The sequence below is a fragment of the Trachymyrmex cornetzi genome, unplaced genomic scaffold (genome assembly GCF_001594075.2).
Source record: "Trachymyrmex cornetzi isolate Tcor2-1 unplaced genomic scaffold, Tcor1.1 scaffold16, whole genome shotgun sequence".
In the NCBI taxonomy this organism is placed as follows: domain Eukaryota; kingdom Metazoa; phylum Arthropoda; class Insecta; order Hymenoptera; family Formicidae; genus Trachymyrmex; species Trachymyrmex cornetzi.
The window spans coordinates 1199027-1211133 of NW_017296201.1; the positions used below are offsets into that span (position 1 = coordinate 1199027).

Sequence of the window (12107 nt, forward strand, 5' to 3'; positions counted from 1 at the left end):
GCAATTAAAGTAAGGATAAAAAAAAATAATTTCGTTGCTGTTACTATAAAAATATAACAATGTAACAATGTTACAGACAGAAAAAAATAACGATTGTTACTAACTAACAAAAAAAGTAACCATGATGGTAATGACGTTACAAGCAACACATTACTTCCCAACCCTGATTAATGTTACTTACATAATCTAACTGTTCCTTTGTGTGCGCAGCGGAAAGGCAAAATCTAATTCTACCCTCCATTAACGGCGTCGCTGGAAATCCAACACCAACAGTTGCAATGTTACGGCTTGTCAGAGTACGGATCACTGTACTGTGTTGAACATTGCAGAGAAAGGAAACCATATGAAATGGTGCAAATTCAGATTTTGAAAATAATATTTTAACTCACTTACCCAATCTTAGAAAATAAGTAAACTATCATAGGCACAACAGGCGAATCCTCGTTTCCGTAAATTATAACTCCGATCTGATTCAATCTACGTCTAAAGTATCTCGTATTTCTAGCTAACTGTTTGATACGTTTTTCACCAGCGTCGGTACCGTCCTCCCCCGCTATAATTCGCATCGAAGTGATGATTTGTTGCGTAACGGGCGGAGACATTGATACTGCGTATGTATGTGCGTGACCGTATATTCTTATGTGATTTATCAGTGCCTAAAACATATATCTGATTGAAGATATACAGATATTTAATATAACGAAGCTAATGAATATTAAAATATTACTTTTGTTCCGGCTATATATCCGCCTGCTGAACCAAAGCTTTTCGTGAATGTTCCCATGAGTATGTCTATTTCGCGCGGGTCAATGCCATAATAATCGCAAACTCCTCTTCCGTGTTTTCCCATAGCTCCTGTGCTGTGCGCTTCGTCCACATACAGATAGGCCTGTTCGATAAAATGTTTATATTAATCGTAATAAAAAAGGAAAGGAATTGATGATATCGATAATAAATTCATTGCATCGGATATTTTAATGTTATTAGAGCAATTAGTATGTATCATGTTAAAAAGATTCTCATGCTACTTCTTAGTCAATACATAGTTTTAATTCTTCAAATTGCATAAAACGATTAAAATAATAACATAAAATATTATTAACAAAATTGTATGTATTGTAATGTATTATATACAATCATTGTTAATTTTGTATGTTATTAAATCTTAAAATAATAAAATAAAAATTATAGGACGCTCCTTTGAGCATCCTATAACTTTTAGGCTTCATCAGTATGCTTGAGATTATGGCCCGTATTCAGAACGCGCTTACAACGATGTTAGCACGCTAACATACTATATTTTACGTCACGTATATTATAGAATTTCAGAGATAAAAGTGCGCTTTTATCGATAAAAGCGCGTTCTGAATACGGGCCTATATGTATAGCTAATGCTGGGTCTATTTTATACATCTATGGATATTTCACTCTGTCAGTTGACGATATATGAATAGCTCTGTTGTTGTCGATTGTCATTTGTTTGAAATGCTGGCTGTGTGAGGTGTACACAAGGTATGTACAAAAAGCTTTGTATCTCCAAAAGAAAAGTACCGCAAGTTTACTTTACATGTACATACGTTTATTTTATATCGTCACGTCTGCTGCACGAATTATCACACTCCTGTATATGTAAACGCCTCCGCGACGGTTTTGCACGCGCACGCGAAATAACGAGAACATTGTTTTTTTTTTACTAAAAAGGAACTTTATTCAATACGGATAAAACCTGTCAGTTTCTCTTTCGAACCACCGCTTCAGATCAATTCACCTCTTTTTTTCCTCTCAATCTTCACGCAAGACGCAATATATAGGGAAGCAATATTTTAAGGGCGCAACAATATGTTCAATATTCCGAGAAAAACATCTACTATATAGACAAAATACCTCCTACTAATGTATAACTTGGAATGTTATTCGCAAAACTTTTATTTCGAATTTGGAGGTACTACGCGATGTAGGATTAAGAGTGTAACATCGTAGATATTATTTTAAAACTAATAAGTGTTTATGTTTTAAAAGTTAAGCAAGAAAAATTAAAATATTATGTAAAATATTATATAAAACATATAAAATATTAATATATGTATTAGGACTTGTGAGGGGAAAAAAATTCAAAGCGCTAGTGTGCAAACAAAAATGCAACGGAAAAACTTCGTTTGTACATGCATCTGGATCAGTTTGCCCCCTACGCGACTACTGAAGGGTTAAACTGTGTTATACATATATTCACAGGTTTGTTTTCGGAAATACTACATTCAAAATATTTATATTTTTAATAAAATTCATATTTATATGTGATGAATGTTGTATCTTCTACATGTAATTGTAGAATATGGTTACTGCGATTTTGATAAAATATTCTGCGATTTTATTTAAAAAAAATCATTATACGAGCAATAAATAGATTTGATTTGCTAATTCAGTGCTCCTGTATGTTAAACTTTATTAAATTCAGACAATGATCTCAAGGTTTCGATTTAGATTAATGTAATTAAAGTTACTTTTACGAACTTTATATTTCTTTTTTAGCTTTAACATCTCAGGTAAGTGGACGATTGAACCCTCCATAGAGTAAACACCCTCGACAACGATAATTATCTTCTTCCAAGGCTTGCCAGTCTTCGGCTGCCCGAAAACAATAGCTTTCTTCAAACATTCCTCTAAGTGTTTTACATCTGTAACGAACAATGACTTTATTGTACTTTCAAAAAAAGATAATTGCGTTATAAATGAATATTGCGTACTATTATGCCTGAAGATCTGTATTACTGCATCAGACAGTCGCAGTCCAAGAATGAGTGATGCATGATTCTTCTCATCGCTAAGAACTAAACAGCCTTTACTGACCAAAGAAGGTAAGTTTAAAGAATTTGTGGCAAATCCCATTCCAAATACTATGGCGTCTTCTACTCCCAAAAATTTTGCAGTCAATTTTTCGAGTTCATCATGTATCGGCATATTACCTTAGTACAAGAATATTCAATAATAAAATTTTTTTATTCGGACCGACAAGAATTAAACACTAACAATAAGTATAAGCGTATTCAGACCTATGACGGTCAAAGCTAGATCTTTTTGCCTAAATAATTCCTAGTGAATTATCTATATCCTATATAAGTACATGCATATATATCATATTTTTGCAGTTATTCAAACTGCGCGCCGAAATTTTTCCGGACTTTATCTAACGCAATTAAACTACTGCAATAATATCACAAGTTAAATTAAATTCATCACATTGTCAATTTACATATATTAATAATTTACAATGTACATATATAGGATATAGATAATTCACTGGGAATTATTTAGGCAAAAAAATATCTAGCTTTGACCGTCATAGGCCTGAATACGCTTATACTTATAGTGTTTAATTCTTGTCGGTCCGAATAAAAAAATCTTATTATTGGTTATACACGCTGCCTGCAAAAAAAGCGTTATTGTTCTTGCATGTACTTCTTGCATATATTGCGAAGAATATTACTAAGGCCTTGGTGTCTAATGGCTTAGGACGCTCGTACGAAATACAAGAGATCCGAGTTCAAGTCCCGGCCGAGGTAATATTTTTTGCAATAAATTTATTTAAGGTTTTCAGCACATTGCCAATTTAATTTAACTCGTGATATTATTGCAGTAGTTTAATTGCGTTGGATAAAGTCCGGAAAAATTTCGACGCGTTGTTTGAATAACTACAAAAATATGATATATATATGCATGTACATATATAGGATATAGATAACTCACTAGGAATTATTTAGGCAAAAAAGATCTAGCTTTGACCGTCATAGGCCTGAATACGCTTACAAGAAGATTCCATTTCTTTTATATATGAATATAATATATATGAATCTGATTATATATAAATCTGATTTAAAAAAATAAATATAATTTTTTTTAATAAACCATAGCAGACCAACATCATTACATTAAAAATCAAATTTTTTAACAGTTGAAACTTTCAATTTGATATAAAAGTTCTCATCTATAAATTAGTTCATAAACTAGTAAAATCACTTTCAAAGACTAGTAAAATCACATATAACACATTAAAAATAAATTTTCTTTACGAATACTGTATTAAGTTGCGTTCGAAAATGCACACCGAGTGTCTCCAAGTATCTCTACTTGTTATTCACCAAATGTTAAACAAGGATAAATTGATAGCATTGGAGACACTCGATGCATATTCTCGAATTATTTTGTTATTCCATATGATTATCACTAAAAATGTATAAAATATATGAATAAAATTGAATCAAATCACATAAGGTTCGATTTGATTTTTTGATTGAGAAATCTCTATAATTAATCTATTTTTCTTAGAGATAGAATTTATGGTACAATTATATACAGGGCCGTCGAGATAAATTCGGAAAAATAGATTATATTCAGACCCTCCTCGAAGAATTTGCGGCCGAATTCATTACTTCTCTTGCGATCACATCGTTTTTTGTGTGTTGCTCGCTTAGCAGTAACCTCTTCCTTGTTGTCGGACTCCCTAAACTGTTTGGTTATGGCGTAAACTTGCGTTTTTTTGTAACCAAACCACTCGATTATCTCCGCGAGCGATTTGCCGGCGCGAAGTGATTCGAGTATCGCTGCTCTCCGATCATATTCTCGGCTAATTGTTGATTATATTTAGCGGTTGCGATGAATTCTCTACTAAATAACCTTAGTACAATTTGTCGCGCACACAATATTGGCGCTGACGTCATCGCTTTAAATAAAAATAAATCTAATTTCCAAATTTATCTCGACGGTCCTGTATAACAACAGCCTCGATCCACATTTTTAAATATTCTATTATGATCCGTTATTTGCTAAGGGAAATTAAATAATAATAGTAATTCTTAAAAACTTAAATAATAATGTTTCCTCAAGTTATTTACCTAATTCAAGACGCGTACTGCAACTGGCACAACCAAAGTTCCGAAGCGTTTTGATGCTCTCGTCGGCGCACTTACCACTCGCTTCAGCGAACCCTAAATAATTGTAAGAGCCCAAATTTATACATTGCGTTTCAGTTCCAGTAAATCTGTCAAAATTTAAAAAAATAAGGATTTCAATTCTATTGATATGTAGCAATCGTGTGGCTTTCGTACGTAGTCAAACATACTGAAATGTCCATCCATAATCGTTAGTTACGTGATCTTTTAATGTGACTCTTGCACCAGGAACAGAACAAATCGGCCTATTCCAACAATCTCTGATTCTTCTATAGACATATTTGAGATAAAACTTCTCGAAATTATCATAGAGCGGAGCATATCCCTAAAAACACATGTTCACTATAAAAAGATATTTAAATATTATGTGAAAAATAAGATGTTATTCTTCATATAAAATTGAAAAATACACAAGAAAAAAAATTTCTTTTCACGTATATACAAAAAAAAGATTGTTAAGTTTAATATAACAAAAATAACTTTAATAACTAATTCCATGTAACAAAAATTATTTTCTGATAGAGTATATAGAATAAATAGGATTTCATAGGATATTTTTAATTAATATCATGTAAGTTTACTATATATTAATGGTATATAACACTTTTGTTTACTCACTTTCGATATTTATAGAAATCTTTGATATATTACCATTATTGATATTGAATATGTAGTTTAAAATTTAATGTTCTTATTTAAAATTTATTTTTCTTTACTTTTCATACTGCAACTTTTCATTAATATTTAATAAAATATAAATAACCGCCGTACTTCTCTATTTTTTTCAATGGCAATCTTCGGAATAAAGAATAGTTCATTAATAAATCCCAGGAACATGAGAATATAAAAACCAAGATGTGTGAGCGCCGCTGTGATGAACGAAACTTTTTCAAAAGATTCCTTTGACCGTGGTGCTTTTTGTAATTCCGCTTTTGTTGAATCATGGGCAGACTGCAATAAATTTCTACGCTGAATTACACAATCTATGAAAATATTATTGATTAATATCTGCTCAAATTTTCAAAACGTAAAAAAGTTTATTCTATTTTTTAAAATAAATTTATTCTTTTTTTAATGTCCTTGATTTACTATATAATCTCATTTAAAATTTCTCAAGCACTTTTAAATGGAAATTTAAATGGAAAATACAGTAAATAAGTGCAATTATCTGGATTTCTTAATTTCTTCTATTTCCTGTTTCTTTCGTATACTACCGACATTATACTCCATCAAAAATAAAGGATATTAAAGCTATCCGTTACAATCATGTTTAAAAAAGTATTGAATAAAAAAATAAGAAAACATTCATATAATTCACTTTATGTAACATATTTTCATTATTTTATTTTAAAAAAATATTACAAAAAATGAAATATGTCACGATATTCAGTACGTTTGTTTATTAATAGCATCAACTAATTCGCAGCAAATATTGTACACAACACATGATATGCAATAATTCTTTAAAATAAAACAACTTATACATAAATCTAAATAAAATATCTAAAAAAAAATATATATATCACAAAACACTAAACTCTATAAACTATATGCAGAGTGTCTCAAATTTAAATCGCTAAACTTCAGGAGTGTGGATATCGATAAACTAAAAAAAAGTCCTTTAGAGATATGCTCATTTTTTGCTTCATTTTGGAAGAAATCGCAAAAAAGGCAAGTTACATCATCATGGTTTGAGGCACCGAGCATGTGTATAATTTATTTTTTCTGAACTGACTCTAAATAACTCATCCATATTAGAACAATTTCTGATCTTTAAACCGATCTCTTGCATTTTTTGTATGACTAATGGTTTAACAGTTGCATTGTTGAGTGGAAAATTGTAACATTAATGTTATGTTATTTTTTTTGTAATTCCTGGAAAACAATTTTATACAGATTAGAATAATTTTTTCTGTTATTTTTTATAAAATATTAAATAATTCGTAATATCAATGAGAAATTTCTAAATAAAGATTAAAGGAAAAGGTATGAGTACATTCTTCTTATTATAATTTTTACTTCATTTGCTACTGAGTTGTTTTCGGTATGTATTAGAAGAAGGTCACTGATACTGACTTTTTAGACAATATTTCTTAAACAAAAGGTAAAAATACAATTTCAAAAACATAAATACAAAGTAAAACGTGTCTGCTATCAGATAGTATAAGCAATTTTTATAACACTGTTTGCAATTTTGTAATAATTAAGTTTTTCGTAAGTTGTGCAAAAATGAGCGTCTGACAAAATGGGCTCCAAAACTGACATAGGCCCGTTTCTATAGTTTAATTTTAATCTTGGTTTAACTAACTCTTCATCTTTTTTCAGTTCTGAGAATTAGAAAAAGATAAAGAGTAAGTTGAACTGAGATTAAAGTTAATCTACATTGGTAGAAACGGGTCATAGTAGGCAATAATACCAACATTCCTATTTTATAAATAAAGATATATCCTAGTAAAGAAAACTAATTTATGAAACTATAAACATTTAAAATGACATAATATTATCAATAATACAGTCACTATTAATTTAATTATGCAATTTGCAAAAGAACACCGTAAGAATTTTCTTCTCGGATTCATAGAATTGGTTTTTAGCTGATTTGGTATAGAAATAAGCCACAAATATATGAATTATGAGTTTCTACTTCTTTAATTAGCTAAACAGATCATGAATTTATTAATAAAGTGCAATAGTTAGTTTCTGAGGAATAAGGTGGTGTCACTTTAGCAGATCTACGTCAGTATCGGCGACTTTCCTTTACTTATAACTACAATATTTTTTTCTATTTTCTAACAGTTTTACGAAATTTCTTGAAAAAAGACTCTACTGCTTTAAGTTTCAAATCTACTGCTTTTTTGGCGTACCATCTACCGTCCAATTTTTCAAACACCTGGCAGCACTGCCTGCCAGCTTAATATTAAGTCAGCACCGCCACGATTTTTTTCGAAATGGCACATGATACAAAATGAGTACTAAAAATTTCGATAAGATTTGATTCTACTGATTTGGTCCTGCTAACACTTTATAGAGCTAAGAAATTGACAATCACAGTCAATTATTCTTCTCATGTTCAACCATGACTGGTCAATTTTTTACGGCAAGACTTAAAGCTTAAGTAACGACTTATTGTACAATGTGTGGTACACTCCTCACAATAATACCATCCAAAGTTAGAGAGCGCATCACGCGCTCAATGGCGATATTTACTCCCGTCAGTAAGAGGTAATTTTGGTTGCGCCTGTCCATAGAGCGCACGTACACGCGAAAAAAATGAGTACAGATATCACAGCTCATAAATGTTTATAAAAATTGCATTTTCACAGCTTTATCTTCCAAACTAAACTAAAATATTGTAACATTTTTTCATAATATCCGTTACATCAATTATAACAAAGAATAATTAAAGTTGGGCTCTTGAGATAAAAATTAAACAATAAATGAAAAAACGTTTTTTCATTTATCGTGTAATTTTTATCTCAAGAGCCCAATTTTAATTATTCTTTGTTAATTGATGACATAGTTTCTCGTTTCATAATAATCACATTAAATTGACACATTTGCTCAACTTTTCGACCATGAGCAAGTCGGAGCATGCTTCGAATGGTACATGTGCAATTAATATATCTAATCTTCTTCCTTTATTTTCTGCACGCAATATTAATTTCTTTACTTATTACGTTTTATCTTTCTCGCTTATTGATTTAATTACATCACTATCAAGTGCTAGAATATTTGTAAGATGTGAAATCTCTGTTCAAAAAATATTTTTTTAATATTATTTTTACGGTTCAAGTCAATTATATCAGGACAAAATTCTGCACATATATGTTTTTTTATCATCAATTATTGGAAAGGAAAAAATTTAAATATTTAGGGTTCGTTCGGAGAAATGCTATTAAAGCTATTTATATTACTTTATCTTTATCTTTCATTAAACATAAAACAAAGATAGAATGACACAGAAAGTGCTTACAGCGTATCCCCTAATCTTAACACGTCATCTTAATCTAAAAAGTTGATTACAGCACTGATAGCGATTTCTGCGAGCATACCGGATCACTTATCACATTTCACGGACAAGTAAGTAACCTCGTGGTCACATCTCAAAGTACTCTGTCGTGTTTAAAAAAGCTAGTTAGTCGTTCATATTCTATATTTTGAATGAGAAATAAATTCTGTGATTGAATGATAATGCTTGCACTACTATAAAATAATAATGCTAATTAGCATTGTTTCGACTATTATATACCAGGGCTGGAAAAAACCCAGTTTTTTAAATCTAGCTCAGTAGAGTTTTATTGGATTTAAAAAAAAAATAAAATTTGATTGTTTGATATTTTTTTCACCTAATATTTACTTTACGTTATATTTATTATTAATTACTAAAAAATAAAATTGCTAAGTAAATTTTTCTTTTTTTTAATACGTTTTTAGTATTACTAATCGTGATTATTCTGTAAAAAATGGTACGTCTTAAATAATTATGTATGAAACTGACGTCTCATTTTGTGGAAACTCATTAATTAAATATTGAGAGTTCTGAGTTTATTTTCAATAATTCTATAACACTACATAGGCTAAATAAATAATTTCCGGTCATTAAAGCCGAGAAACCTAAAGTGTAAAATGAAACGCCAGATTCATGCAGCGCTCACTTTGTGTAACGAAAGCCATAGTATAGGATTTTAAAAGATACATAATTCTAAAACAATTAACATTGCTAATTTGTGTGTTGATTTTTAATTTTTTTGCAAAAGTGATAGAACTGAAGATAAACTCAGAATTCTCTCAATATTTAATGAGTTTCCACCAAGTGAGAGGCTAGCTTACACACATATCTTAAATAATTTTTACTGTATAGTTAAAATTAATCATTATATTGTAATAAAGTTTGTAAATACAATCTTTTTTTATTAAAAACGATCATATAGACTGATCAAAATATGTCAAGATTAGGTGACAGTCAATTTTATAATTTCTTTAAATCGATATGTTTTTAGAATATGATTGCGAATATATTTGTTATATAGGTAGTTACATATGTATCTTATTTCTTGTATAAAAACTTTGTTACAAAAACAAATTATGTATTTTATGATTCAAATAACTTGTATCAATACTGCAATTACTGTTATTTCCCAAAATATAGAACTAACATTGAAATAAAAACTATTTATTTCTATGTTTTATCCATAAAAAAATATATTATTACCCAACGTATGATAATCAATCCCGAATATGTACGGGACTAATTGTCACATTTTCGCAGCTTCATTTAAAATTAAATAACTTATTTGTACGATAAAGCATTCAAGAGCAATATATTTTTTTCAATACCTAAGGGAGAAAAATATTGTAGGTATATATTGTAACGTACGTAGTTTTAAAATCTTACGATTAGGATTATTATCGAATTCGATTGAACGCATTCAGTTACGGTCATCTTTGTGCTTAGGCTCTAAGCCTGTTCTACAATAAAGTCGCAAGTCGTAAGCTGTAAGAAATTAACTAATTATAGTTATTTTTTTCATATTCAACTGTGATTGGCCAGTTTCTTGTAGAACAAGCATTATGCGTCGTCTACAATACACGGAGTAAGTAAGAGTGAGAAATTGACCAATCACAGTCGATTATTCTTCTCATATTCGACTGTGATTGATCAATTTCTTACTCTTAGGGCCACTTCAACCAACTCCAATTAACTTTAACTTCTATCGGAGTTGACAAATCGCATCTTTCGTCAAACCAAATGACAAATACGATTGGTCAATGGACTAATTGTCCGTCAAAGTTAGTCAAAGTGGCTTACTCTTTTTTTCCCGTGTATTTTAGACGACACATTATCGAAAATTGTTGTGTTATTATATGTCGTTACGCAGCTGTTTCACTATACAAAATAATTGCACAACAACACATAATGACACCGACAACTATCGGTAGACGTGTACGAAGCCTGTAATCCAAAATTTACTGATAGTATTGAAAATCTATAGCTTACGTTAAGTGCACTATAGATTTTTAATACTGGCATTAAATTTTGGAACACAGCCAGAATAGCACCTCTGGTGCACAAATTAAAGTCGTACACAGATCGAGATGTAAAGATGTATTTAATACAAATCACAGAAATAAATTAAATCCTCGATACTTTGTATTGTGCTGTTAGATAATAACTGTATCTTATAATTTGAAATATTTGCACTTGACTTTTACGCTTTGGTTAAATCAGTGTACAATGGCTTTAATACGAGAGCATCCAAGAAATTAAATTTCCTTTTTTTATTCCATTGATTGAATTAAATCAGTGTACAATGGCTTTAATACGAGAGCATCCAAGAAATTAAATTTCCTTTTTTTATTCCATTGATTGAATTAAATCACCGGATAAACTAATGAAAATTTTTATCGCACTTTTTGAATCAAACTGTATACTTCAAAGTCAATTAATGAAGTATATCTCGCGAAGAAAAGGAAGTGGAGTAATTGTAACTCGGTAACATTGATAACGGTCCGTGTCACACTGATCGTGAGTGAGTGAAGAAAAGGGTGACGTGAGACGACTCTCTGGACGCGATTGTGATACGGCGAACGTGAGATCGAAGTAACCGACGGGATCATATAACGCGCGAGCATCATTACAACGCTTACTTACGTATACGTGGCCGTTTATACTTGGCAGAGCGTAACCGTTGATTTTGCCGGTATCCATAACGCCGGGCGAGGTTAAGCCATTCCGCAGTGGCTTCCCTTCGAGATTCGACGACGCTGCCTCGTCGCAAGTATCGACACGCAATCTCATGGTGGTCGTTGTCGCCATCCTCATCGGCTCGATCATCCACACCAGTCACCAGATTGCCAAGCGACTTAAGAGATTCCAGCAACCGGATAATCGGATAACGACGATTTCGCGCTACAGACTCGAGCCACTCGAGCCGAGAGCCACTGAGCCAATAGCACGATGGAACTACAGGACTAGACACGACGTCGAACGTCGGAGCGAGTCGGAGCAATGCGTACTCGTCGCTACCACTCACTACTCCAACGTTCACACCACGCTACATTTCACCCCGCCACTGTTGACGGGTTCACCACTGACCACCACCTTTTCGGCTTTCAGCTGACTCCACTCCAGTCCTGCCAGTCGCGGTGGCGATACGGATA

General features: G+C 31.5%; 1 protein-coding gene across 1 annotated transcript in view; it reads right to left on the bottom strand.

Annotated features, from left to right (window-relative positions):
• The window catches only part of lace (serine palmitoyltransferase long chain base subunit), a 14036-nt gene extending 2008 nt beyond the window's left edge, over positions 1 to 12028 (bottom strand). The window contains exons 1-9 of the mRNA XM_018503649.1: positions 11599 to 12028; positions 5718 to 5897; positions 5117 to 5271; positions 4890 to 5035; positions 2745 to 2963; positions 2512 to 2675; positions 728 to 889; positions 394 to 656; positions 182 to 311 (exon numbers count right to left, since the gene is read on the bottom strand). Coding sequence (XP_018359151.1) covers positions 182 to 311; positions 394 to 656; positions 728 to 889; positions 2512 to 2675; positions 2745 to 2963; positions 4890 to 5035; positions 5117 to 5271; positions 5718 to 5897; positions 11599 to 11781 — 1602 coding nt within the window. The 5' untranslated portion in view covers positions 11782 to 12028. The remainder of the gene's footprint in view (positions 1 to 181; positions 312 to 393; positions 657 to 727; positions 890 to 2511; positions 2676 to 2744; positions 2964 to 4889; positions 5036 to 5116; positions 5272 to 5717; positions 5898 to 11598) is intronic.
• Positions 12029 to 12107: the final 79 nt, after the last annotated feature.